Source organism: Canis lupus, chromosome 3 (genome assembly GCF_011100685.1).
Source record: "Canis lupus familiaris isolate Mischka breed German Shepherd chromosome 3, alternate assembly UU_Cfam_GSD_1.0, whole genome shotgun sequence".
Classification (NCBI taxonomy): domain Eukaryota; kingdom Metazoa; phylum Chordata; class Mammalia; order Carnivora; family Canidae; genus Canis; species Canis lupus.
In genome coordinates, this window is record NC_049224.1 from 65,330,944 (window position 1) to 65,354,230 (window position 23,287).

General features: G+C 41.9%; 1 protein-coding gene across 5 annotated transcripts in view; it reads right to left on the reverse strand.

The window, feature by feature from the left end:
• The window catches only part of CC2D2A (coiled-coil and C2 domain containing 2A), a 136,520-nt gene that overhangs the window by 68,493 nt on the left and 44,740 nt on the right, over positions 1-23,287 (reverse strand). For 4 of the 5 annotated variants that reach the window (XM_038533339.1, XM_038533335.1, XM_038533336.1 and 1 more), the window contains 8 exons: positions 19,976-20,112; positions 19,231-19,362; positions 12,775-12,984; positions 11,729-11,835; positions 7,431-7,523; positions 6,302-6,442; positions 3,183-3,339; positions 2,342-2,580 (listed from right to left, as the gene is read on the reverse strand). In XM_038533339.1, the coding sequence (XP_038389267.1) occupies positions 2,342-2,580; positions 3,183-3,339; positions 6,302-6,442; positions 7,431-7,523; positions 11,729-11,835; positions 12,775-12,984; positions 19,231-19,362; positions 19,976-20,112 (1,216 nt within the window). The remainder of the gene's footprint in view (positions 1-2,341; positions 2,581-3,182; positions 3,340-6,301; positions 6,443-7,430; positions 7,524-11,728; positions 11,836-12,774; positions 12,985-19,230; positions 19,363-19,975; positions 20,113-23,287) is intronic. The other variant, XM_038533337.1, reaches the window with a different exon arrangement.

Here is a 23,287-nt window from a genome sequence, read left to right on the forward strand (position 1 = left end):
GAACAAGATACACTGGCAACGACCCTGTCAGGCACTGTAGCTCTCATTGCACCAAAACAGCCACAAGTCTCCAGGAGCTTCGTATAACAAATTGCCATATGGACTAAGAAAGAGGCACTCAGAAGTCCACCAGGAATGGAGGAACTGCAGTCCAAGCACCATTCACTGTGTTATGGTATCCTGAACTGTTTTCAAAGAAGTGTTAGGTTTGCACTCCAAAGTTTTAGGTAAACAGAAACATAGTCCTTGTAAATGGAGTGAATTCAATCCATAAGGGATAGTAGTGATTTACATTTGGGTGGGATGCTTTATCCTAAAAATGTAGTAGCATATCCTAAACAGGTCAAACCCACTTCTCTAGTATTCAAACTTTTTCTTAACTCCTTCTAACAGTGAGTACTCACTGGATACAGAGGGTTAAGAATTGTTTCTTTTTCTTAAAAGGCCATGTGGATTCCAAAAAAAGGCATCCTGGCAAGCATATCCTTCTTATAGCCAGGCAGTTAAAAAAAATCGAAACCTCCAAGAGTAGTCTTTAATTTTAGTATATGTGCTGCTGAAGCGTGCACAGTAGTCTTTAATTTTATTGTGCATATTTACAGAGATGCCCATCCAAAGAACCAGTTTTTGGTTAAGTCAATAGCAACTCAAGCTTGGTAAGAACAGGGTAAGTTTAGAAAAATAAAATAAAATCCAAAACACACTCTGGGTTTTTTGGGTGGTAAAGTTTTTTTTTTTTTTTTTTTTAATTGCAGTGAAACACACATAACATTAAACTTATATTTTAAATATTTTTAAGTGGACTGTTTAGTGGCATTAAATACATTCACAATATTGTGCAATCATCCCACTATCCTTCTTCAGGATGTTTTCAGCATCCCAAATAGAAATTCTGTATCCATTAAATTGGGAGGTAGTTTTAACTTTTTATATCTCTGTAATTTAGGCCCATCCCAGATATGGACTTGCTCAAATGACTTAAAAATTTTTTTTTCTGTAAAGGACTTTAACATTAAATTTTAAGAAGTATTCAAGACACCCAATGACTCAACTCAGAATTGTTTTATGATTTATTCCCAGTAACCTTTTGTTACAAACAGACCCAACATGCCCCCTTCCTCCGCATGGCCTCTGTTATGTAATGGCCTGATGAGAAGGGTTGATCATAATCATTGGTTTGGGGAAACCTAGGTTATAGTTCTAAATCCCAGTGAAAACTGAGCAATTTAAGACTGAGGTATATATTCTCAGTCAAAATGAGACTCATGACAAAAGAATGCCAAATCAAGCCCAAATTTTCCCTTTAAAATACATGTAATAAAAAAAAAAAACATGTAATCATATTTTGGATGTTCATGTTTTATTTTTTTTAAATATGGCATGCTATATGTGGCTTGAAATTAGCTAATTCAGTGTTGAAGAATAATTTATTTATGTGTAGTATCTGAATGCAGTGAAATTGGGAGAACAGAACATAAAAGCCACAATTACAAATACATTATTGGTACATTAACAGAAGTTTGAAAGTAAGGAGGTTGTAGGAAGTTGTATATGGACATCCTATGAATCCCCACATCTTAATTATCACTAAGGGGGACTGAATTTGTTATATATATATATATACACACACATAAAGTAGAGTTTCTGTTTCTTAGGCATCACATGAATGATTAGACATTTATTTCTTCTTTTTCTTTTTTAGAGAGAGAAGGAGCATGGGGGTGGGGGTGGGGGTGGGAGAAGAGGAAGAGGGAGAGAGAATCTTAAGTAGGCTCCATGCCCAGTGTGGAGCCCTATGTGAAGCTCAACGTGGGACTTGATCTCACAACCCTACGATCAGGACCTGAGCCTAAATCAAGAGTCAGACACTTAACCAACAGAATCACCCAGGCACCCCTAGAAATGTGTTTCTATCAAATCTGGAGAATAAGCTTCAGAAGGCTATAGGGGATGTCCACCATTCCTCTGAGAGGCTCTCTGGAGCCTTCAAAGAGAGAAGCTAGCCTCTGAGGCAGCTGAAAACAAGGGCCAAGGACAGACCTGCATGTCTGTGCCAGGGAGCAGAGAATGTGCAATTGTGGACAGAAGACACCCTGATGTTGTAGATGAAGGCTCCCAATCAAAAGCCATGGAGGTAGTGGCTGTGAAGAGCACCTGCTACAGGGAGCTCCCCTCCGTGTGTTCCTAACTAGCCAGTGGGGATGCCCTAGGTGGGAGAACCAGTTGAAATCACCAAAATATGGGCAAATATCTACAATTTCATATAGTTCAATCTGATGCCTATTTACAGAGTTCATGATTCTCCTGATCATACTGTGCTGGTCAGGAGGCATCTGCTCACCTGGGACACTGTTCATTGGGTGTGACGCTCCCCGCCAGGCTCAGCTCTGGGACCAGAGTGGGCTCCCCAGGCCTTCTTCTGCTCCGGGCTGCCCTCTCTCTCACCTGTTGCTCTATCAGGGCCCGGTCGGTGGGTTCCGGGGGCACCGGTTTTACAGGTTCCTCCCCGGGATACGGCTCCTCCATCTCCTCATCGGGATGTTCTTCGACTGCTTGCTTCTTTTTCTTCTTCTTGGCCCTCTGTTGGGTAAAAGGCAATCTTACATCAAACAGAAATTTTGCCATTCCACTTAAGACCACAGTCTTCAGAACCAGACAGACCTGCATGCCAAGCCAGCTCCACCTCGAGCAGCTGTGTGGCTCAGGCAGGTTACTCAGCCTCTTGACCTCTCTGTGCCTGTTTTCTCATCTACAAAGTGGGGACAATCATAGAAAATTCTTCCCAGGGCTGTTGAACTGAGGTAATGCCTGTAAAGTACTTATCACAGTGTCTGAGATGTAGAAGGGTCTTAAAAATGTTAGCTACTCCTGTGATCATTAATATTGGCTCTACAGGCCAAGGACACATCTTGAAAGTATTGTGGGCACAGCTATTGCTGGTTCCCTGATCTATTACTTATTGTAGTTGGATTCCATGTTGCTGGGTTACATGCATAAAGTTATATAATTTCCCAAGGGGAGCCCAGACGCATCAATACCCGACATTCAGTGGGAGACAGAGTGGAGCCAGCAGGGCTCCAGTCTGTCTGTCCAGTTTCCCTCCTCTGGCCTCAAGGGATGACTTCCCAGACCCCTCCTGTCCCCAAGGTCAGCCCTGCTCAAGGCTGAGTGACTTGACAAACTTGGGCTTTCTTCCAGGCTTTCCACTGCTGGTATGCGGCTCTGTATGCTTCCATCTTCTGTTCATGCTCTTCCATGTGCTCTTCCAACAACTCACTTATTTCCGCTTGAATTTCTGCTTCATATGCTTCTTCATCTGCTTTCTGGTCAACTTTTTCCCTTTAAAATAATTTACAGTACCTTAGTTATTTCTTGAAACTAAGTAACAGAATAATAACAATGGCAGACACCTGTATGGGGCTTGCTACGTGACAGGTCCTATGTGACAGGTCCTCTTTTTAAGTGTTGGCGCACGACCCTGGGAGACGGATAGTACTATCATCTGCATTTTACACACTGAGGCACAGAGAGAGTAAGTAACTTGCTCAAGACCCCACAGTTAGTGAGTGGAGAGCTAGAATATGAGCTAGATCGCTATTTACTGCCAAGCAACGATGCCACTCTGAGCTAAGTGACCTGGATGGCAAACAGACATGCCTGTAGATTCTCAACTGGGAGAGGTAGAGTGTCATTGTAGTTATTTTATTAGAAGAGGAGCCACTTCATTACGTTGTTTCTCAGCCCCTGAAACTACTAGCCTAAGTTTAGATTGACAATTTGAGTTTTTCTTTGATAATTCTGCTGATACTGTATCAGGAGCTCTGCTCAGCCCAAAGCAGTGTTTCCCACACTGTACTTGGTAAAACACTAGTTCTGTGAGATCCCCTGCCAAAAAAGGTCCTGTGGCCCAATCAACCTGAGATAAACAGATGTGGTATGCTAATCAGCAGTGTGAGTCTCCTGGAAGGGGGCGGCGGACTCGCTGCATCCAACACCTCCAGCCCAGCACTTAGGGATTGTTGAAGCTCATTACTTGGACTTATGTGGTTACTGCAGTCTGGCCTGCAGGTTCTGCTCCTGTCTCTTAAACTTACTCAGGTGCCTAAGGTTGACATAGATTTGCTTACAACACGTGGGGCCTGGTGGTTTGGCAGTTAACAGTTCCCTAAGGCACAGACTCTTTGGGCTCTAGGATGCTATTGAAGATATCACTTTGGAAACACAGTGGCACCGGAAAGTAATAAATGTTGGAGAAATCTGGCTCATAAATTATGTTCCATCTCTGACATATAGAGAATCTTTTGCTCTGCTCTCTGTTATTCAGAGGCATAAATAAATTAGTGGAAATCTGATGACTTTGGCAGAGAAAAAATTATGCTGTATCATAAAGTGGCCAGATGAATCAAGAGTATGAAGAGTGGCACTCTGAAGAAATTTAGAAGGCACCTACTTATGGGAGGAAGGGGTGTTACGTATCACAAAGTGTCACCTAGAAGTGACCTTCAGGGCAAATTTCCTGTAAAGTTTAGTTTATCCTAAATGGAAGGAAGGAAAGAGAAAACAGGGAAATATTTATATTCTGCTTCTTGGTGGGAAGGGTAGCCTGGGAGATGGAATTGGGAAGCTGAAACACTGGAATTTCTGGGAGCCATCCACAGTTTCTGTGGGGCAGACTGTTTGAATTTGCATGTCATCAGCTAATATTAACTGAGCGGGTACCAAGTGGCAGGTGCTCTGGGACCAGATTTCCAGGTGTGACCAGGTCCCTGCCCTCATAAAGCACGATCTTGTGCTTTGTCCTGGGAACTGTAGGGTGTTTTCTGAGTCTTACGAAAATTACCATCCTAAAAAAAATCATAATTTGTACCTATCTTTGGCTGAAACATGGCTGTCTTCAAAGCAAAGTATCAGATAATTGCCCACATTTATTACTTTTCACGTCGATCTACAGCACAGCACTTACTCTGAAGAAACAATCAGGAAGAGACCAAAGCCAACAGCACAGATAATCTTTAATTAATATAGAGAGTATGGTTTTGTTGTGATAACTGTACTCTTAATCATGTATCAAAGTCTAGCAAATTAGGTAGCATAAATGTTATTCAAGTTTACTTTCTCCACACTATACAAAGATCAACAGACTATAGATGAATAAGGAAGATAAAACTATAAAGATTTTAGTCTACTTGACTCAGGGGAAGGATTTCTAGAGCAGCATACAGAAAGCACTGATCATAAAAGAAAAGATGAACATATTTTATTTGTTTAAAATGAAGAGTTTCTGTTATCAAAAAGCAGCCAAAAGGAGTGAAGAGATAACTACAGAGTACAAGAGGGTATCCACAATGCACACCATCAACAGAGGCCTTGTGCCCAGGGTATACACCAAACTCCTACCAATTATGGAAAAGATACAAAGACAACAGCTCAGTTCAAAAATCAGTACAACCCTTGAACAGAAAGAGGAAAACAAAATGGCCAATTCATGAACATAAATTAAACGATGCCATTGGATTGGCAAAATGTAACATTTGACAACAGCAGGTGACGTGGATGGTTTGGGTGATAGGGACCTGCGGAAACTCTGGTCAAAGTATAAATTGGCACAACCACTCTGGAAAAGTGTTTGGAATCAGCATGTGAGTATCAGAGAATCGTATCCCCTAAGATGCAACAATTTTACCTCCAGGTATATTTTGGGAAAGCTTAGGCACATGTTCCTAAAAAGACATGTACAAGAATACCTGTCGAAGTGCTGTCTGGAAGCTGAAAAACAGAATCAACTCAAATGCCCATCAACAGTGAAATGGACAAATTTTGCTATATTCATATAATGTAGTATTATAAAGGAGAGAAAATAAACTCCAGCTAGCTACGTGTTATAAAGTAGATGAATCTCATCTCATACAGTATTGAAGAATACACTAAAGAGTACACACAACCTACTTTCATTTGTGGATACAACAAATACAGGTGATATTAAACTACATTTTCTTGGGAGTTACACATAGATGGAAACCTGTAAGTAGAACAAGGAAATGCAGATCATAAAAATCTGGAAAACGATTACTTCTGGGACGGAGGGGGAAGTAGTTGGGGTTAGGAACATGGGGGCTGCCCAAATACTGGCAACATCCTATTTCTTAACCTGGGGAATGGTTACATCATTATTTATTTGTTTTCTCAGTTATTATTATTTGCTAATTATTTATTCATAATTATTTTTTAAGCCGTATCAATGTTTTACGTGTTTTCCCAATGCATTACATAGGTCAATAAAATAACTTTCGAAAACGCTTACTTTCTCAAAACAAGTTTCAAGGGTGTATTTGTAAACCTCTGAAATTCTCGAAGGGATTTCATTTCCTTCCAAACTTTTATGATGGTTTTAAGCAACGTTCGATCTTTCTCCTGTTCAGCGTCACGTAATTTTCTTGTTTGCCTAGAAGATAAAATACATTATTATTATTATATTGTTATATATTAAAAAGTTATTTAGATGGGTTTGCAATAAAAATGAAACTAATAATTCTATAGAGATTATATATTTAATTTGATATCTACAATACTTCTTAAGTACTAGAAGTCCAAGAATGTGAATGGAAATTTGAAGACAATAGGATGCCGATCTGTTTTGAGAGGTTATTTGATTTAGTTTTCTCTAGGTAAATCTGACTTCAATTAAACTAAATTACCTTCTAAACTTCTTATTGATACTATGTACCCTCAGGCAAACAGCCACTTTTGAAGTTATAAAAATAAGAGGCTCAGTAAAATCAGTTCTAATGGACTAAATTATTGTACACATACGAAAGTGTGTTGCTGTCCCAGCTAACAATAAACATATTAAAGTCCATCTCTGTTTTTTTAAAAAATTTTCATTTAGGGGTACCTGAGTGGCTCAGTGGTTGAGTGTCTGCCTTCAACTCAGGTCATGATCCCGGGGTCCTGGGATCCATCCTGCATCAGGCTCCCCGCAGGAAGCCTGCTTCTCTCTCTTCCTGTGTCTCTGCTTTTCTCTGTGTGTCTCATGAATAAATAAATAAAATCTTTAAAAAAATTTTTTCACTTATTTGAGAGAGACAGAAATAATAACAGAGATAGCGATGGAGAGTGAGAAGGAGAGGGAGAAGCAGGCTCCCCACTGAGCAGGGAGCCCAATTTGGGGCTTGATCCCAAGACCCTGGGATCACAACCTGAGTGGAAGGCAGATGCTTAACCAATTAAGCCACCCAGGTGCCCCAAAAGTCCATCTCTGTTAACACAAATCACATTTAGGAGATGAAGTTATGTCACTGCCTGCCTTGGTGAGTTTTCAGTGCTAACTAGATTAACAATATTTCAACTTGATTTGAAGAGGGATCAGTTGGAAATGCCTTCATGTTTATTCCCACTATTTAAAGTGTGTGGGAATTTATTTAATGCCTTACTTTAAGTCTTCTTTATGAATGATAGTCGAATCCAGAACTGAAAGTAGACACTTCACTGACTGAGCCACCCGGGTGCCCCAAGAAACATTCTTCCTGAGAGGAAGTGAAGCATGTAGTTAGATTAAGGGCACAGATATTGGAACCAGACCCTGTAGGTTTAAATCCTAGTTCTATCATTTGTTGACTGGCCTCGGGCAAACAACTGAACCTCTTTATGCCTCATCTGTAAACTAGGGACGCTAATAGAATTTGCTTTATAAAGCAAATTGGTTGTTGGGAGTAAGACTTAATATTAGAACCATGCCTGACATCTGGTAAAGGTGCACACATGGTAGCTGTCAGTATCAAGTGGTCTGTTCTTCTCTTATGTCTTTAGATGCTACCTTCCCTGACTCCTTTTTAAAAACTGCAATATAAAATTGTGTTGCTGAGTTATATGACACCCTTAAGGCTTTCTGATACATTTTCTATTTCCTTTTTTTAGTACTTGACAAAATGGTTTCCCAGAAATGCCAAAAAAGAAGTCTTTGCAAGAAAAATTTGACATCTGCTAAAGAAGCAAGCGTCACAAAAGAATATTTATTTATTTATTTATAAAGTTTTATTTATTTACAAGAGAGAGAGAGAGAGAGAGAGAAAGAGTGAGCACCAGTGAGGAGGAGGGGCCAGAGTAGAGGGAGAAGCAGATTCCCTGCTGAGCAGGGAGCCCGATGCTGGGGCTCAGTCCCAGGACCCCAGGATCATGACCTGAGCTGAAGGCAGATGCTTAACCAACTGAGCCACCCAGGCGCCCCACAAAAGAATATTTAATGACAAATTGTGGTCAGGGCTCTGGAGGAAAAGGAAAAGGCAGTTTTGCTTAGGCAGTCAGGTAACCCTTTTCTGAAACCTGGTGCAGATGGGGTCTGGCATGCAGAAGGGAGTTTCAACCAGAGGTGAAACTCTGGGAGCCACTGGCATCTGGATAATCTTTCCAACCACAGGACTGGATTCCAATCTCAGGAGAAAATGCAGATTAATAAAGAAAACAAAAACAAAAAACCTTGTGAGGAACTTCAAATCTTTGGAAGCTGGACAGAGGAGAATAATTAGACAAAGGACGATGGGAAGGACAGGGGTGCGGACATCCAAAAGAAGGTGGTGTAGGGAGGAGAAGGAAAGAAATACACCACCACAGGCCCCTCTGGCGACAATGCCCCTCTCTGTCAAGAGGCCAGGTAGCAGGAGGGGCTTAGCAAGGCAGGGATGCCCAGGGACTGTGGCAAGATCAGCCTCAGAGGAAAGGTGGGGGAGCGAGTGAGGATGGGTTCGAGTGGACAGGAGGTGAGAGAGTAGAGCAGCAAGAATAGTACAGTGTTTTCCCTAAGATTGGCTGTGAAGGAAAATACAAGGAGAAAGTAAAGTGGTCACCAGATGGGGATCTAGGGCCACAGAATTCTTTGTTCGAGTTTGAGTAGGTCCAAGGCTAAAGACCCAGTAGAGAGGGTTCAAAACAGTGTTTCCCTATCTTGCATAAACACCCATGCTTCCTTCCTTATAAAGCTGGCTCCAGTTTGGAGGACAAGACATGTGGTCATGGTGCCATTTACAGAAAATAGGATGGGAAAGGCCTGATGTGGTGCTGGCTGAGGTAAGCGCCACCTGCCACGGACTCAACAGATTGATGCCCAGTGAGGGCTCATAGTGTGGCAGGGTGGCAACAGCCGGGGACCCACGTGAGGGGACATCCAGGAACAGGCCATCTGCTTAGATTTGTTTTAACAATCATGAAAAGTCAGTAAGTCATTAAGAGAGTGGGTGAGCCAGGAACGCTGGATCGCAGAGGTGTTCATCTCCAGGGGCGACAGAAAGACTGTGCTGGGTCTGCCAACCACCAGCCTCGCATCATCTGTCCATCTCACATGGCTCTGCCAGTTTTCAAATACTGATTAAGAAGTATGAGTCCCGGGCAGCCCGGGTGGCTCAGCAGTTTAGCGCTGCCTTCAGCCCAGGGTGTGATCCTGGAGACCCGGGATAGAGTCCCACGTTGGGCTCCCTGCAGGGCGCCTGCTTCTCCCTCTGCCTGTGTCTCTGCTTCTCTCTCTCTCTGTGTGCCTCTCGTGAATAAATAAATAAAATCTTAAAAAAAAAAAAAAGTACGAGTCCCTATAAAACCACTGCTGTATTCAGGACGGCCTTGGGTCACTTTCCTTACAAAATTTTTGCAAAAGCAAAATTATTTTCTAATTTTTAAAAATTTACTTATGATAGTCATCACAGAGAGAGAGAGAGAGAAAGAGAGAGAGAGAGGGGCAGAGACACAGGCAGAGGGAGAAGCAGGCTCCATGCACTGGGAGTCCAATGTGGGACTCGATCCCGGGTCTCCAGGATCGCACCCTGGGCCAAAGGCAGGCGCACCCAGGGATCCCAAAAGCAAAATTATTTTCACAAGGACGCTGCACTGTGGGCTTTTTTAAAAAAAGCATAAGTAAGCATTTTCATGTTAAAACGTACTCCTCATACTTTTACAATGACAGTATCTCCACATCACTAATTTCCACTTTGCGGGAGGAATTTCCAACTTGAGGCTAGGATGTAAAAAGAAAAGTAGACATTTAAAGTCCTTGATATATTAATTCCTGTTCTAAGAATTTATTTTGTGGAAATACTCATGCATATAGGAATGTCAATTAGAGTACAGTTTCTATAATAAAAAATAGGAAGAATACAAATGCCTATCACCTGGAAACTTAACATCTACATAATGTCAGCCTTTAAAAATAATACAAGAAGGATGCCTGGGTGGCTCAGCAGTTGAGTGTCTGCCTTTGGCTGAGGGCATGATCCCGGGGTCCTGGGATTGACTCCTAAATAGGGTTTCCTGCAGGGAGCCTGCTTCTCCCTCTGCCTATGTCTCTGCCTCTCTGTCTGTGTCTCTCATGAATAAATGAATAAGATCATAAATAAATAAATAAATAAATAAATAAATAAATAAATAAATAAATAAATAAATAAAATATAAGAGCACCTGGGTGGCTCAGTTGGCTGGTTAAGCCTCTGACTCTTGATTTCAGCTCAGGTCTTGATCTCAGGGTCTTGGAATCGAGCCCTGCATGGAGCCCCATGTTGGGTTCCATGTTCGGAGGGGAGTTTGCTTAAGATTCTTTCTCCCTTTGCCCCTGCCCTTCCCCACCTTCGCACTCGCACACACACCCTCTCTTTCTTTCCCTAAAATAAATAAATAAATCTTTAAAAATAAATAAAGATACAGACCTAGACGTATTGTAATAAGAAAAGGCCCAAGATGCATTTTACATAGAAAAGCAAGTTGTGACATGGTAAATGCAGTCTGATTCCTTAAAAAGATAAAACATATACACACAAACACATCTGTGTATGTATGCGTGAGTATATATGTATAAACAACTTTGTGAATATACATGTGAAAGAGCTAGCAAAAATCTGCTACCATGATTTTCCCCAAGGGATGGGACTCTAGAAGATATCTTCCACATTACATATTTCCTTATTGTTTGGCAACAATCAGGGTTTAAATTTTTAAATGTTAATTATGAGAAATTCCAAGAAGCAGGAAGTATGTGTCAGAAATAATTAGGATACTTGTTCACATTTTGTCACATTTACTTAGGGCTTTCTGTTTTTATCTCAAGTGTTATAGTTAGGTTTGAAGACCTCTTGGATTGCATTCCCTCCTTTCCCTCCTTGGAGAAAGAAACTGGCACATGTGTCTTTTCCATCCACCTGTACCACACATGTGTGTATCTATGACAGACAAGTGTTGTGTTCGGTACTCTTTAGAGTTCATGAACCATATCACTCGTTGAGTATCCTCTTACACCTAGATATTTTCATTCAACAATGTTTTCTGCATATTGGTACATGCAGATCTAATTCAATTTAACTGTGCTACAGATGTTCATTTAAAACTATACCAGATGTGTTCATTCTGGTATGGGGTGATTCCCAGCTCTTGACATTTGTAAATGATACTGTGATTTTCTTACACATTATGTCTCCATGTTCACATCACACTTGGCTAGCCTATGATCAGACTGCCCTCTAAAGTGGTGGCTGTAGCAATGTTTGTTTACCCCAGCAGAGTAAGTTACAATATCCTACATGCTCATTCTCTTATTGAACTTCAAATTTGGTGTTAATAGGATGGATATATCTCATTTCTTCATTTGGCTTAATTTCTCATGTATTCAGTGCATTTGGAAAAACTGGAAAAAAATCTTTCAACAAGTACACATCTAACAAGAACGAAAATAGAAGTTACAATTACAGATTTTACTCACCGAATTTCAGACTTATACTCATTGATGGTTTTTTGGGTTGTATCGAGAGACTTATGAGTTTTTGCTGGATTAAGTCCTGTCTGAACTGCAATTCTGAGAGCTTGGAGCTTAAAAAAATATGGATGCAAGTTTTGAGTTAGACACTACCACCTACTGCAAATTACATTCCTTGAACCACCCACTCCTCCAGGGCAAATGATGCCAGCAAATCTGTGAATGGATGTTCAAGCTTCCAGCTATTCCCACACTTCCACCAAAATGAACTCTCACAGAGCTCTTTCTTCTATTCTTAAAAAATAAGATGAGTAATAAAGAACAGTGTATGTCCCTCCCTGTTCTGCAGCCCATATAATCACGTTGCTCATGACAAATGTTGCTTTTATGTGTGTGTCTCAGAAATAAGGTTTCTTTCAAGGCTAAAAGTGGATCATTTTGGGTCCTGGATATACAGTGATATTTTTGTGAACAGATCATAAAACCATAGACTCAAAAGAAGGAAATGTGGAATTATCTCTTATTTGGGCAGTAGATTTTAAAGTCAGGGTGTTGGACTAAAGTTGCCCATAGTCAAAATTACTCAAGAAAATTCCATTGGAAATAAATGCCAAAAGCCATTTCTCTGAGCATCATTGGAAACAAATGACTCATGTTTGGGTACCACGTTATGGCAAATTACATGTAAAGATGAGAATGTCTCAAAGGACAGAGAGATTCTCAAGCCATGAATGGTCTCAGCATCTGAAATCACGCAAGCAAAACACAGCCACATATCTTCCATTAAATGCCCACCCCTCATAGGTGAGATCACTTGCACTGTTTGCACAAACCTTTCTCTTTAAGCCAATGTGTGCCACTGAATATGTGCATGTGAAATGTACATTGTCATATGCTTCCTTTTGCTTGCAGGTGGAACAATCTATCACACACCCTAGGCCAACAGGGCTCAAGAAAAAAGGTGCATGAACATTTGCTGCTAGCAGGTATTTTTGTTGCTTGGGCTCATCAGAAGAACCAACCCCCTTAGCAGTAAGAATGGAAGAGTGTACCTTATCAGTAAGGAATTTTGCCTTGTTTCTCTGGTGTCTTGCAAGGTACTGGTCATATAATTGCGCCAACTTGGCTGCCAAAACATGCTCTCGGCTAAAACAGGGATGATGAGTGAAGATTAACCCTAAAATATCAATGTCCAGTTGGAAATTTCCAGGGGTGTCTCCAGATCCAATCATATGCTGACTTCTATGGACATATTTTATGGCCTGTTAAAGAGAGCAGAGTATGGGGGGACCCCAGTTAAAGCACTTACTGGATCATGATGATCTAATGTGTCATGGGACAACAGCCAGATGCACCAGTAGCCACAATAAGAATATACGGGTTTATTTATTTATTTTTATTCTAAAAATAAATTCATTTCATATTTCCCACCCTCCTAGATTAATATACTATTAATGTATACTTAGGACTTATAATTTCCTTTAGGACTTCAACACAGTGTATCCTCATTTATTTGAATAAAATTACAAGTTTTCTCCTATAAAATAACATTCAGTCTGTCTTTGATGAGAAAACCAACAGATTCTTTTGCTTCAAAAATATCCTTGTAAAACCGGGATGTGTTTACAAATGGGAGGCTTAAATAGGAATGAATTGACTATATCTCTGTACCTTCCACAATATGCTGAGTTGAGCTTCCATTTGCATTTACAGGGAGGGAAGAGCACCCCTGCTGGGATCATATCCCATTGATATTTTGTGTCTTATAGAAACCCTAGTTCTGATTATTAATATCCTTACACTTCAGACTGCCACAATGGAGGGCATAATTCTTCTTCTCTTCCATTCAGATAAAAGTATTCAATTATAACCCACATTTGTGTTAGAAGTTTTTGTTTGTCTGTTTTTTGTTTTTTAAAGAGCAGTCGGAGGGGGGTTCAGGGGAAGGGTGGAAGGAGAAGGAGAGCATCTCAAGCAGGCTCCACGCCCAGTGTCTGTACCCAACACAGGGCTCAATCTCATGACCCTGAGATCATGACCTGAGCCAAAATCAAGAGTTGGTCGCTCAACTGACTGAGCCATCCAGCCACCCCCATGTTAGAAGTTTTTAATCTGCATATGGTCACTATGTGTCTTTTGATTACTCAGACTACAGAGATTAATTAAAAAATTTCCACCTCACAAAGACATGTACAGCTGAATATCATTCCTCAGACTTAACAGAAAATTCCTCTCTAATTGCTTTCCTCCTGTTGGTTCTTGCTTTGCCCTTCCTCTTGCCACGGGGTTCCAGAGTTATGAGATCACTCAGGGTGTGGCTCTCAGGTTCCATCTTGTACTCTTGGTATGAGTAAGAAATGTGGGTAGCACAGCCCAATTTACCTGAAATGTTGCCCAGGACACCTATACTTCATTTCTCCTTCCCCAAATCTGCATTAGCCCATGTTCAAATGATTGCTGGTGGTCTCTGCCTTAGACTCTAGCTCACCAATGTAAAAAAAGCTTCCAGGACTCTAGTAGTCACTGGGCTAGACTGCTCGAAAGACCCCAACTCTCTTCCTATTAAGGAGAAAGACTCTCAGTTCCTTGTCTTCCTTTTGGTTAAATTTATTGTCTTTTGCTATATACTGAGAACTATCATGAAAATAGTGGAAATAATTTATTCTAACAATAAATGATATTTATAGAACATATTATTTTAATGTTGAAATTGATTTGATTCTTCATTTTTCAATTGAAAACCAAAAACCAAAACTATCAGAGGTGATGCAAATGGATTACCTACTGATGTTCTCAGTGTGTGTGGAGGTGTACGCCAATGGAGAAAGAAATTTAAAAGCTATAGAGGGATGGCTGGGTGGCTCAGGCATTTGAGCAACTGACTTTTGTTTCTGTCTCAGGTCATGATCTTGGGATCATGGGATCAAGCCCCGAGTTGGGCTCCATGCTTAGTAGGGAGTCTGCTTTTCTCTCTTCTCTCTTCCTCTCCTCTGACCTGCTCATGCACTCTCTCTCTAAAATAAATAAATAAATCTTAAAAAATAAAATAAAAAATAAAAGATGTACAGAAATGAATAAACATCGGTGGGATTAAAACACAAGTTCCTATATTCGCCCTGGGAAAATATAGGAACAGAATTTATTCAGATTCAGAATAAAATTCTATTCAGAATCTATCCGGTCCAGAGCCTGCAGTAGAATCTGTGGCTGTTGTTCTGGTCCTCCCCGGGAAGCATTCTCATTCCCATCTTCTGGGCATACATGTCCTATTGACAGCTGATCAGTTTGTCCTTGGTATTGACAATGTGATTCTTGGAGGAAAAGATGGGATCCTTTCCCCCGGAGCTGTTAAGCTTAGATTACCAAGGGTTGTACCTCCTAACACGTGAAGAATTCTGGCTTTTCTATAAGAGGAGGAAATGAAGCCTGTCAACATTCAATAAGAACCAGAGAAAAGAGAGCTAGAGAGAGAGACTGGCAACATGGAGTCGCTGGTCCCAGCCCCTAAGGTCCTGGTTCCCAAAGCCCTTCCTTCATTTTTATGATTTATCTTTAGCTCCTTCTCAGTTTTGTGGGCCACCAAGTTCTCTCTTACCTTAAGCTAGTTTGCACTTGATTCTGTCATTTGCAACCCAAAGAGTGCTGGCACATGCAGTGCTTATAACATAGTAGGTGACCAGTGCTCTATGAAACATTGGTGAGAATGGTGGAGGGGGAGTGGTAATTAACAAGGAGGTTGGAATCATGGTAAATTCCTCAAAATAGTAGGCAGTTTTCCAAAGGGGAGGCTCCTACACATATTCCTGGCCTCCCCGGAATGTCATGCCAACTTCTAATCACAGAATCTTCAACTTTTTAAAAAAGTAAACTCTATGCCCAACGTGGGGCTCAAACTCATGACCCTGACATCAAGAGTCACATGCTCTACTGACTGAGCCAGCCAGGTTCCCCTCACAGAATCTGTAACACATGACATTTCTGTCTACCCATACTAGGGACAGTCTAAGGCCATGTTTGAATATTGCTACCTCTATATTCTCTAAGTTTAGGACAACTAAGAGTATAGTGGACTTTCAGTTAAGGATGGGAAGAATAATCGGGCTCCCGGTGCATGGAGCCTGCTTCTCCCTCTGCCTGTGTTCTGCCTCTCTCTCTCTCTCTCTGTGACTATCGTGAATAAATAAAAATTAAAAAAAAAAAAAAAAAAGGATGGGAAGAATAAAAATAAAAGAAAGAAGGAAGGAAGGAATGAGGGAAAGATGCAAGGAAGGAAGGAACGGAGGGAAAGGAGGAAGGGAGGAAGGAGGGAGGTTGTTGGGATCGTTTTCAACAACCCTAACCCTACTTTACCGTCAGGATTAGGTGAACTGCATTTATATTGTTTATGTCTGATGTGCTAGGCCCTTGGCACTTTTATTTTTATTTTTTAAGTTTTGGAATGGTTCCTTCTTAAGAGGTATTTAAGTGCATTCTTTTTCATTTGATGTTTAACTTTGTTTTTTGAGCCATATTGACTTTCTTTTTGTATTTCTCCATTTTTAACAGTCTTAACAAAGGCCTTAATTTAGGAAAAATAGAATATTTCACTTTTAAACACTACTAATGGGGGATGGGTTTGGTCATTCCTGCTGGGTTAGCTTTGAGCCTGAGAGCTCTGAGTCATAAATTCACCATTAATGGCCCAGGGAATTGCCAACTCCCAACCCAGCACACTGACTTGGTTTTCCAACACTTGGATGCCAGGGTTAAACCAGAGCTCAGGAAATCCACTGCTCTGCAGTAGAGAGAGCTACAGAGAAGAATAACAAGGGCATCTCTTCTAGATACATTCAGCCAAGCTGAATCATTTTATTTATTTTTTTTTTTTTATTTTTTTTTTTTCAAGCTGAATCATTTTAATAACATTCAATTTGTACTTTGATTGAGGTGTCCCTATGTGCCAGCCTTCTGCTTGGTGCTAGGGTTAAAAGAAGAAGAAAACCCCATCTTTGCCTTAAGTCATTTTCAGGGTAGTGGGGGAGGGAAAGGGGAGATGCATTAATAAGCTATCAATGAAGCCATCTTGCCCATCCATCTCCTCCTGTGCTCCTGCATCAGGTCAAAACTCCCAGATGGAAGGTATGTTTGGACATAAGACTAAAAATATAGGCCATATGCACTTAACATTTTTTTCTTAAAGGCAAGTCTGTTACATGGAATAGTAGAAAAACATGGGTTTTGACACTGGACAGATCTGAATAAATACAGGAAAAGGTAAAAGTTAGTAATAAATAAAATTGTGAAAATATTAATCCAGAAAGAGATGCATTATGTTTTGAATCACTGGAAGGTTCCACAAACACATTCCCAAAATGACAGAGGTATTTGAGTCCACTGTGAATATAACAGGTAATGTGTAATGGGGGAGCACACAGGGGGAATAATTTAAACCTGTATCCTGCTCACACATTCCAACATATGCTGCATACTTTGCTATGTTCAAAGCCCAACCCTCCAAGAAATGACCTTGAAAGTCTCTAGTCTCTTCTCTAACTTCTTTTGCTCTACAACGCTGGACAGCCAGCGCCTCTGAGTGGGACGTTCTCCTTCTCTTCTTCCACATTTCTGCACACAAGATGGGGAGATCTCCCCTCTCATAGTTATTGGGAGAATGTCCCACCTTCATGGCTCCTTCCCTGGAGAGAAGGAAGAATGTGACTGGAGAGACAGCTGGAGCTTGAGAGCCATTGGTCTGGGTTCTCTGCTATCCCTTCTTCATTCCGGGTTCTCTGCTGTCCCTTCTTCGTTCTCTCCTGAGAGGCTGCTTACTGGCTGGGAGCGTAATTCAGGGGAGATGGAGCAGAAAGCCCATCTGGTCTTGGGTCTGGTGGCATTCTTCTGTCCAGTTTACCCTAAATGTCACTGATCTGCATCCCTCTCTGACCCCCATGCATTTCTCCACTAGCTCACAACTTCTGAAAAGACACAAGATTAATTGGCTCCCTTAATACCCAACTCAACATAGTATTTACTCTTCTATTTTCTCATTGCTATCCATAATTTAATGCCTCATATATCAGTGTTTGCTGCTGAAATGGATGAAAGGTGAAAGGAGACTGGTGTGTTACCAGCTATGTGCTCAAGGTGATGACTGTCTCCATCACCAATTATATCGAGTACCTGTCATGTAAACAACTAGATGACAAATCTCTCAGTGACTGTGACTTGGGCTTATTGTTTTGTGACCATCTAATCCCATGATCACATTTCCACACAAAGTAGCCACTCATTAATAGTTGTCTATAACAACAACACAATTCTAGAGAAATTCACAATTTAAAAAAAAGGGGGCGTACAGTTACATCATCATAATACTCACAATGATCCTCCGAGGTAGAGAAGATGATTCTTGTTCCTATTTTTCAATTAAGGAAATGGGCACAGAGGTAAAGGGATCCACCCCAAGTCACAAAGTAGGCGTTAGTAGGACAGTTCAGGTGCTCCAACTTGCACCTGCATCTTCCCTGTTGGTCACCCCGCTTTATAGGATGATTGTTAAATCTCCTCATTCTCTTTCACTTTATCCGTGGTGAAATATTACAAATATAAAATTACATGGGTTTCTGAAGGAGGTGATCTTTGCTTAGTTCAGGAAAGCAAGAGCAATATAATTAAGCACTAAGGCAGGATGCTTTGTCTGTTTACCACTACCCATAACTTGCTGAGTCTGTTCCAAGGATTTGAATGTACTATCTCTACCCATCTGCACAACTATCCTAGGAGGTAGGTGCTATTATGATGTCCTCTTTACAGTTGAAGAAATTGCAACAAGGATAGATTAAGGGCCAAATTTGCCCAATGAGTGTTAGTGCCTGCACTCAAATCAGGTGGTTTGCCACCAGACCTTAGGAAAACACAGTAAAAAGGACTTGCAAGAATAGAAAATCCCCAGTTGGGAGCACCTGGGTGGCTTTGTTAGTTAAGTGGCCAACTCTTGATTTTGGCTCAGATCATGATCTTAGCGTTGTGAGATGGAGCCCTTGTGGTCTCCACGCTCAGTGAGGAGCCTGCTTGAGATTATTTCTCTCCTTTTCCCTCTGCCCCTCTCCCTGCTCCTGCACATACTCTGTTTATAAAAAGAAAATCTCCAGTTATATAATAAAGAGACAATGAGTAGGAAATAATCCTGTAGCATCTATGAGACGGCAGAGAAATAAAAAAATAAGGCCAGCTAACTGGGATATGCAAAGAAAGTCACTGATTAGCTCTTTCTACCCGGGAACACGGTCCTTGGTTAAGAAAGGATTAGATGAGCATAGCAGATGCGCTCTTATATAATACACCTGCTGCGTGTTCTTTATGTGTAATGTAGTAAACTTAAAAAAAAAACAACCACCACCAAAGTAGAATGTTATGAATTTAGTACCCCAAGGTATTCAAAGAGCGAAGCACTTTCAAGCACATTCATGTATTAAAAATGGGAATAAAAGTCTACTTTTTGCTAAAAAACAATGGGGAGGTGGGCTCACCTTTTTATACAATGTTTCAAGTTCTGCCTTAATGTCTTGTTCCTGTGTCAACATTGGTGGTCTTGAAGGAAACCCCTTGGTGGGATTTGGCAGTGCTAGGATTCTCCCGTCATCTCCAAACCACTTTCTTCCCTGCAGATCAAGCAGAAGGAAGAACACCATCTTCTTTTAACTGGATAGAAAATGGTTACAGAATAAGCAACATTTGCAAGAAAATTCTGGGTTGACACACACATTTCATGCACCCTCTCCTGTCCTGATAGATCTTTAAAAGCCTTGTTTCCACTAGCAACTGAGTCTTCACTAATACCCCCCCCACAATTAGTTTAAGATACAGTCCTTACTCCCCTCCAAAAAAAGCATTTTACAAAAAGCTTACAGGAGTACTTAAGAGAAAATGCACTTCCTATTCATTAAAAATTGGAGAAAAAAACCAGAGGGGGAAAACAATTGAAAACATTCTATCCATGTACAAGTAAACATTTCTGTGAATTGAGAAAAAGTCGCCAACATCTGACTCAGCAGGAGAATCCCAAGCCCTGCCAGCAGCAGATGGGTTTTGAGCAGGGGAGAGGGTGTGTGGTTTGAGGATCACCAAACGTACTGAAAGACAAATTAAAAAAGAAAAAAAAAAAACTGAACCACTGTCTGTAGAGAGGAGGAAATGAGCACGAGGGTGTGGTGACTGTCTCCAATAGGGAGAGTCATCCATGGGCTTCAGGTGCCACAGGAGCTGCATGCTTACGGGGTCCTGCGTCAGCAGCCTGTTCTCCACGATGTTCTGACAGGTGCGAGGCACCTCTGGTCTTGCTCCAATATAAAGGCCTTCGTCTTCCAGAAATCTGGGCTGCACATTCTCAGGAAGCTTTTTATACGTGGGCACTAGATAATGCATAAATAAAGACAAGCAACATTGGTGCCAACCTACACATTTCAAATTGCAATTTGGTGAGCTAAAACAACCCCTGGAAACTTCACTTATCTTCTTGGAAGTTGCAAACACTCCGTATTAATTTCTAGAAGCAGAACCAAGGAAAAGAGGAATGTGTTCACTTGTCATATCATGCTGTAGAATCATGACATGATTCCACATCTTACTCACCAGGGTGGCATACTGGGGGGAGGGTGGTATTGAAATCAAAGGAGCTGCTGCACCTCTTACTGCCAGAACAAACCTGGGTGGGGCACTGCTTCGAACACTTTCCTTCTGTACAAAAGGGGTGATAACCTGTATTCTTGGAAGAATTTAATGAGATAAAGTATGAGAAGATGCTTTGGAAGTTAAAAAAGAGGATAAGTGAGAGCAGGAAGGGAAGCTTTTCTTGGTAGGCCCCCTGCATTTGCACTTACTCGAGAAGGCTGAGAGGGAAAGAGCTGGGGATGGGGGCCTGATGGCATGGCCGGTCCCAGTTTGTGGGGTAACCCTGAGCACTGTGGGATGGTGTGCAGGGCTGGGGTGGAGGGAGGGCCTTGAAGATCACCAGCAGCATGTGTTCTGGTGAAGAGGGTGGCCCACTGAAGGTTCCCCCGGAAGAGACCGAGTGGGTTTTCAGTTCTGGAAAGATCACTGGGCTTGCTTGGGTAGAGTAGGCCAGAGGAGAAATAAGAAGCAGCCAGGGGACCTGGGAGCGTCCAGAGGTAATTTGGGAATTCATGAGGAAAGGTGGAGAATCTCTTTTGTTTATAATTATCTCACTCTAAACCTCGCCGAATCCCTGAATCTGCTAATTTTCCTGCATGTGGCCATTTGGACATTCAGTTTTCCAAACTCACCCACAAAAAACAACTAATGTCAGCGTTCCTGGAAAAACCAACGTTGGAGTCAGGGTGGGGGGTTGGGGGCGGCGGGTGTAAACCATTGTTTTCCCTTTTCATCTGCTCCCCACCCTCCACTCACAGGGCTGTCACCAACCCTGCACCAACGCAGTGGTCTTCTAAGGTTTTCATGGAAATGTTTTTGAGCACTTGCTCACTCTGTGGACATTTACTGGTTGTGGACACACTATCATGCATACACAATTAAATCAGGAAAGGATGAGATTAAAAATATGTGCCAGTAGAAGCCTTGACATCTGCTTCCTGTATCCCAGGGGGGCGGACACGCTCTACTTTGGCAACCATTTGCCAAGCAGTGACAAGAACAGCATGAGTAACAGAAAGCACCAGTAACAGAAAGCATTATTACTTTTTTTTTTTTTTTTTTTTGCATTATTACTTTTGATCCCCAGCCCTGTGCTGGTCACAGCACAGGCGCTTTGCTCCTGCGATTCTTCTCAGTGCTCAAAGGAAAAAGAAACGCCCAGAGTCATGTCGTAGGATCGTTTCATTTCCTCCTCTTTTCAGATGAGACTCTGAGAACGGAGGAGCTCGGAGGAGCTCGCTAGAGGTCATACCTCAGGGAGGAGGAGCTGGGGCAGGGTGGTTCCCCAACTCCTGTTTGCCAGGCCAGGGGTCGCCTCCCCAGAGGGCCTTCCCTTTACGCTTCTGCTTTTTCATCTGTAAACTGGGCATGAGAATGAACACTTCTCTAGCTCTGGTGTGGGGCCAAGTGAGCTGGTAACACATCAAGTGCTTAGAAAGAAAGCTGGTGGAAGAAGTACACAGAATGCATCTGCTATTATTGTTACGGCCAAGTTGTAACCCTTGGGTGCTTTTCCCAGCTACCTATTGTATATTTTTATTTTTAAAAAGATTTTATTTATGCATTTGAGAAGGAGAGAGTGAGCATGAGCAGGGGGAGAGGCAGAGGGAGAGGAAGAAGCAGACTCTCCACTGGGCAGGGACCCTGATGCGGGGCTCGATCCCAGAGTCCTGGGATCATGACCTGAGCCTAAGGCAGACGCTTAACTGACTGAGCCACTCAGGTGTCCCCCAGCTACCTACTTTAGAAGGAAACTTGAGATGTCCAACAAATTCTAATACTTAGAACCAATACACGATTCAAGATGATCTATCAAAATGGAACAATAATTTATCCTTGGCTTGGCATTTAATTGGAACTCAGAACATGACAAATGAAAAGAAATCCAACTCCCAGGTAAAATGAGTGCACCCCTTCCCAGCCTGAGGGCGAGCCTGCCATTTTAAGTGTGAACTAACAGCTGACTAACTGGGGAGCTCCTTCAGGCACTCTCAGGAGGAAAGAACATTCCAGGGGAAAAAAGAGTATAGGGAAACCCAGGGCCAAAATGAAGCAAGAGGCAGCCAGTAGGAGTCAATCTGATGGCCCCTGCTCTAGAACCCCAATCCTTGTCCCCCAAGTGAGGAACCTCAGCCAACCTGCTTTGCACCTCCCTTAGAATTTCTGAAGTAATCATGTCCTATTGCACGCTAGTGGGATGCCTGGTGGCTGGGGGCTCCCAGATAGTCTCAGGATGTTGCTGGCACCCAGGGGGAACCAGCCATGGAAGTAGAGTGTTGGGACTTTTGGCCACTGCTGCTTTCATCCCCACCTCTGGGAGAAAGAGAGGGACTAGAGAGTTCAGTAATCAACAATGGCAATGATTTGGTCTCTCATGTCTACATCAGAAGCCTCCAAACAAATCCTAACTGAAGGGGTTTGAGGAGCTTCCTGGTTGATGAACAGGTAGAGGCGCTGGGAGGATGGTGCCTCTGAAAGGGGGATGGAAGCTCCATACCTCTTCACATGACTTGCCCTATGACTCTCTTCATCTGTGTGCTCTCTCATACCCTAATTTAAAAAAAAAATATTTATGAATTTGAGAGCAAGAGAGTGAGCAGGGGGAGGGGCACAGGGAGAAGCAGACTCCTCACTGAGCAAGGAGCCCAACACAAGACTTGATCCTCGGACCCCGGGATCATGACCTGAGCTGAAGGCAGATGCTTAACCAACTGAGTCATCAGGCTCTCCCATACCCTTTATTATACGATAAACCAGTAAATATAAGTGTTCCTTTGAGTACTATGTGCTGTTGAACAAATTACCTAACCTGAGGAGGGGGTCATGGAACCCCTAATTTGTGGAAAAATCAAATAGAAGTATGGGTAACCTTGGGACCTGCTACTTGCGTGACTGGTGTCTAAGTAGAGGTAGTTT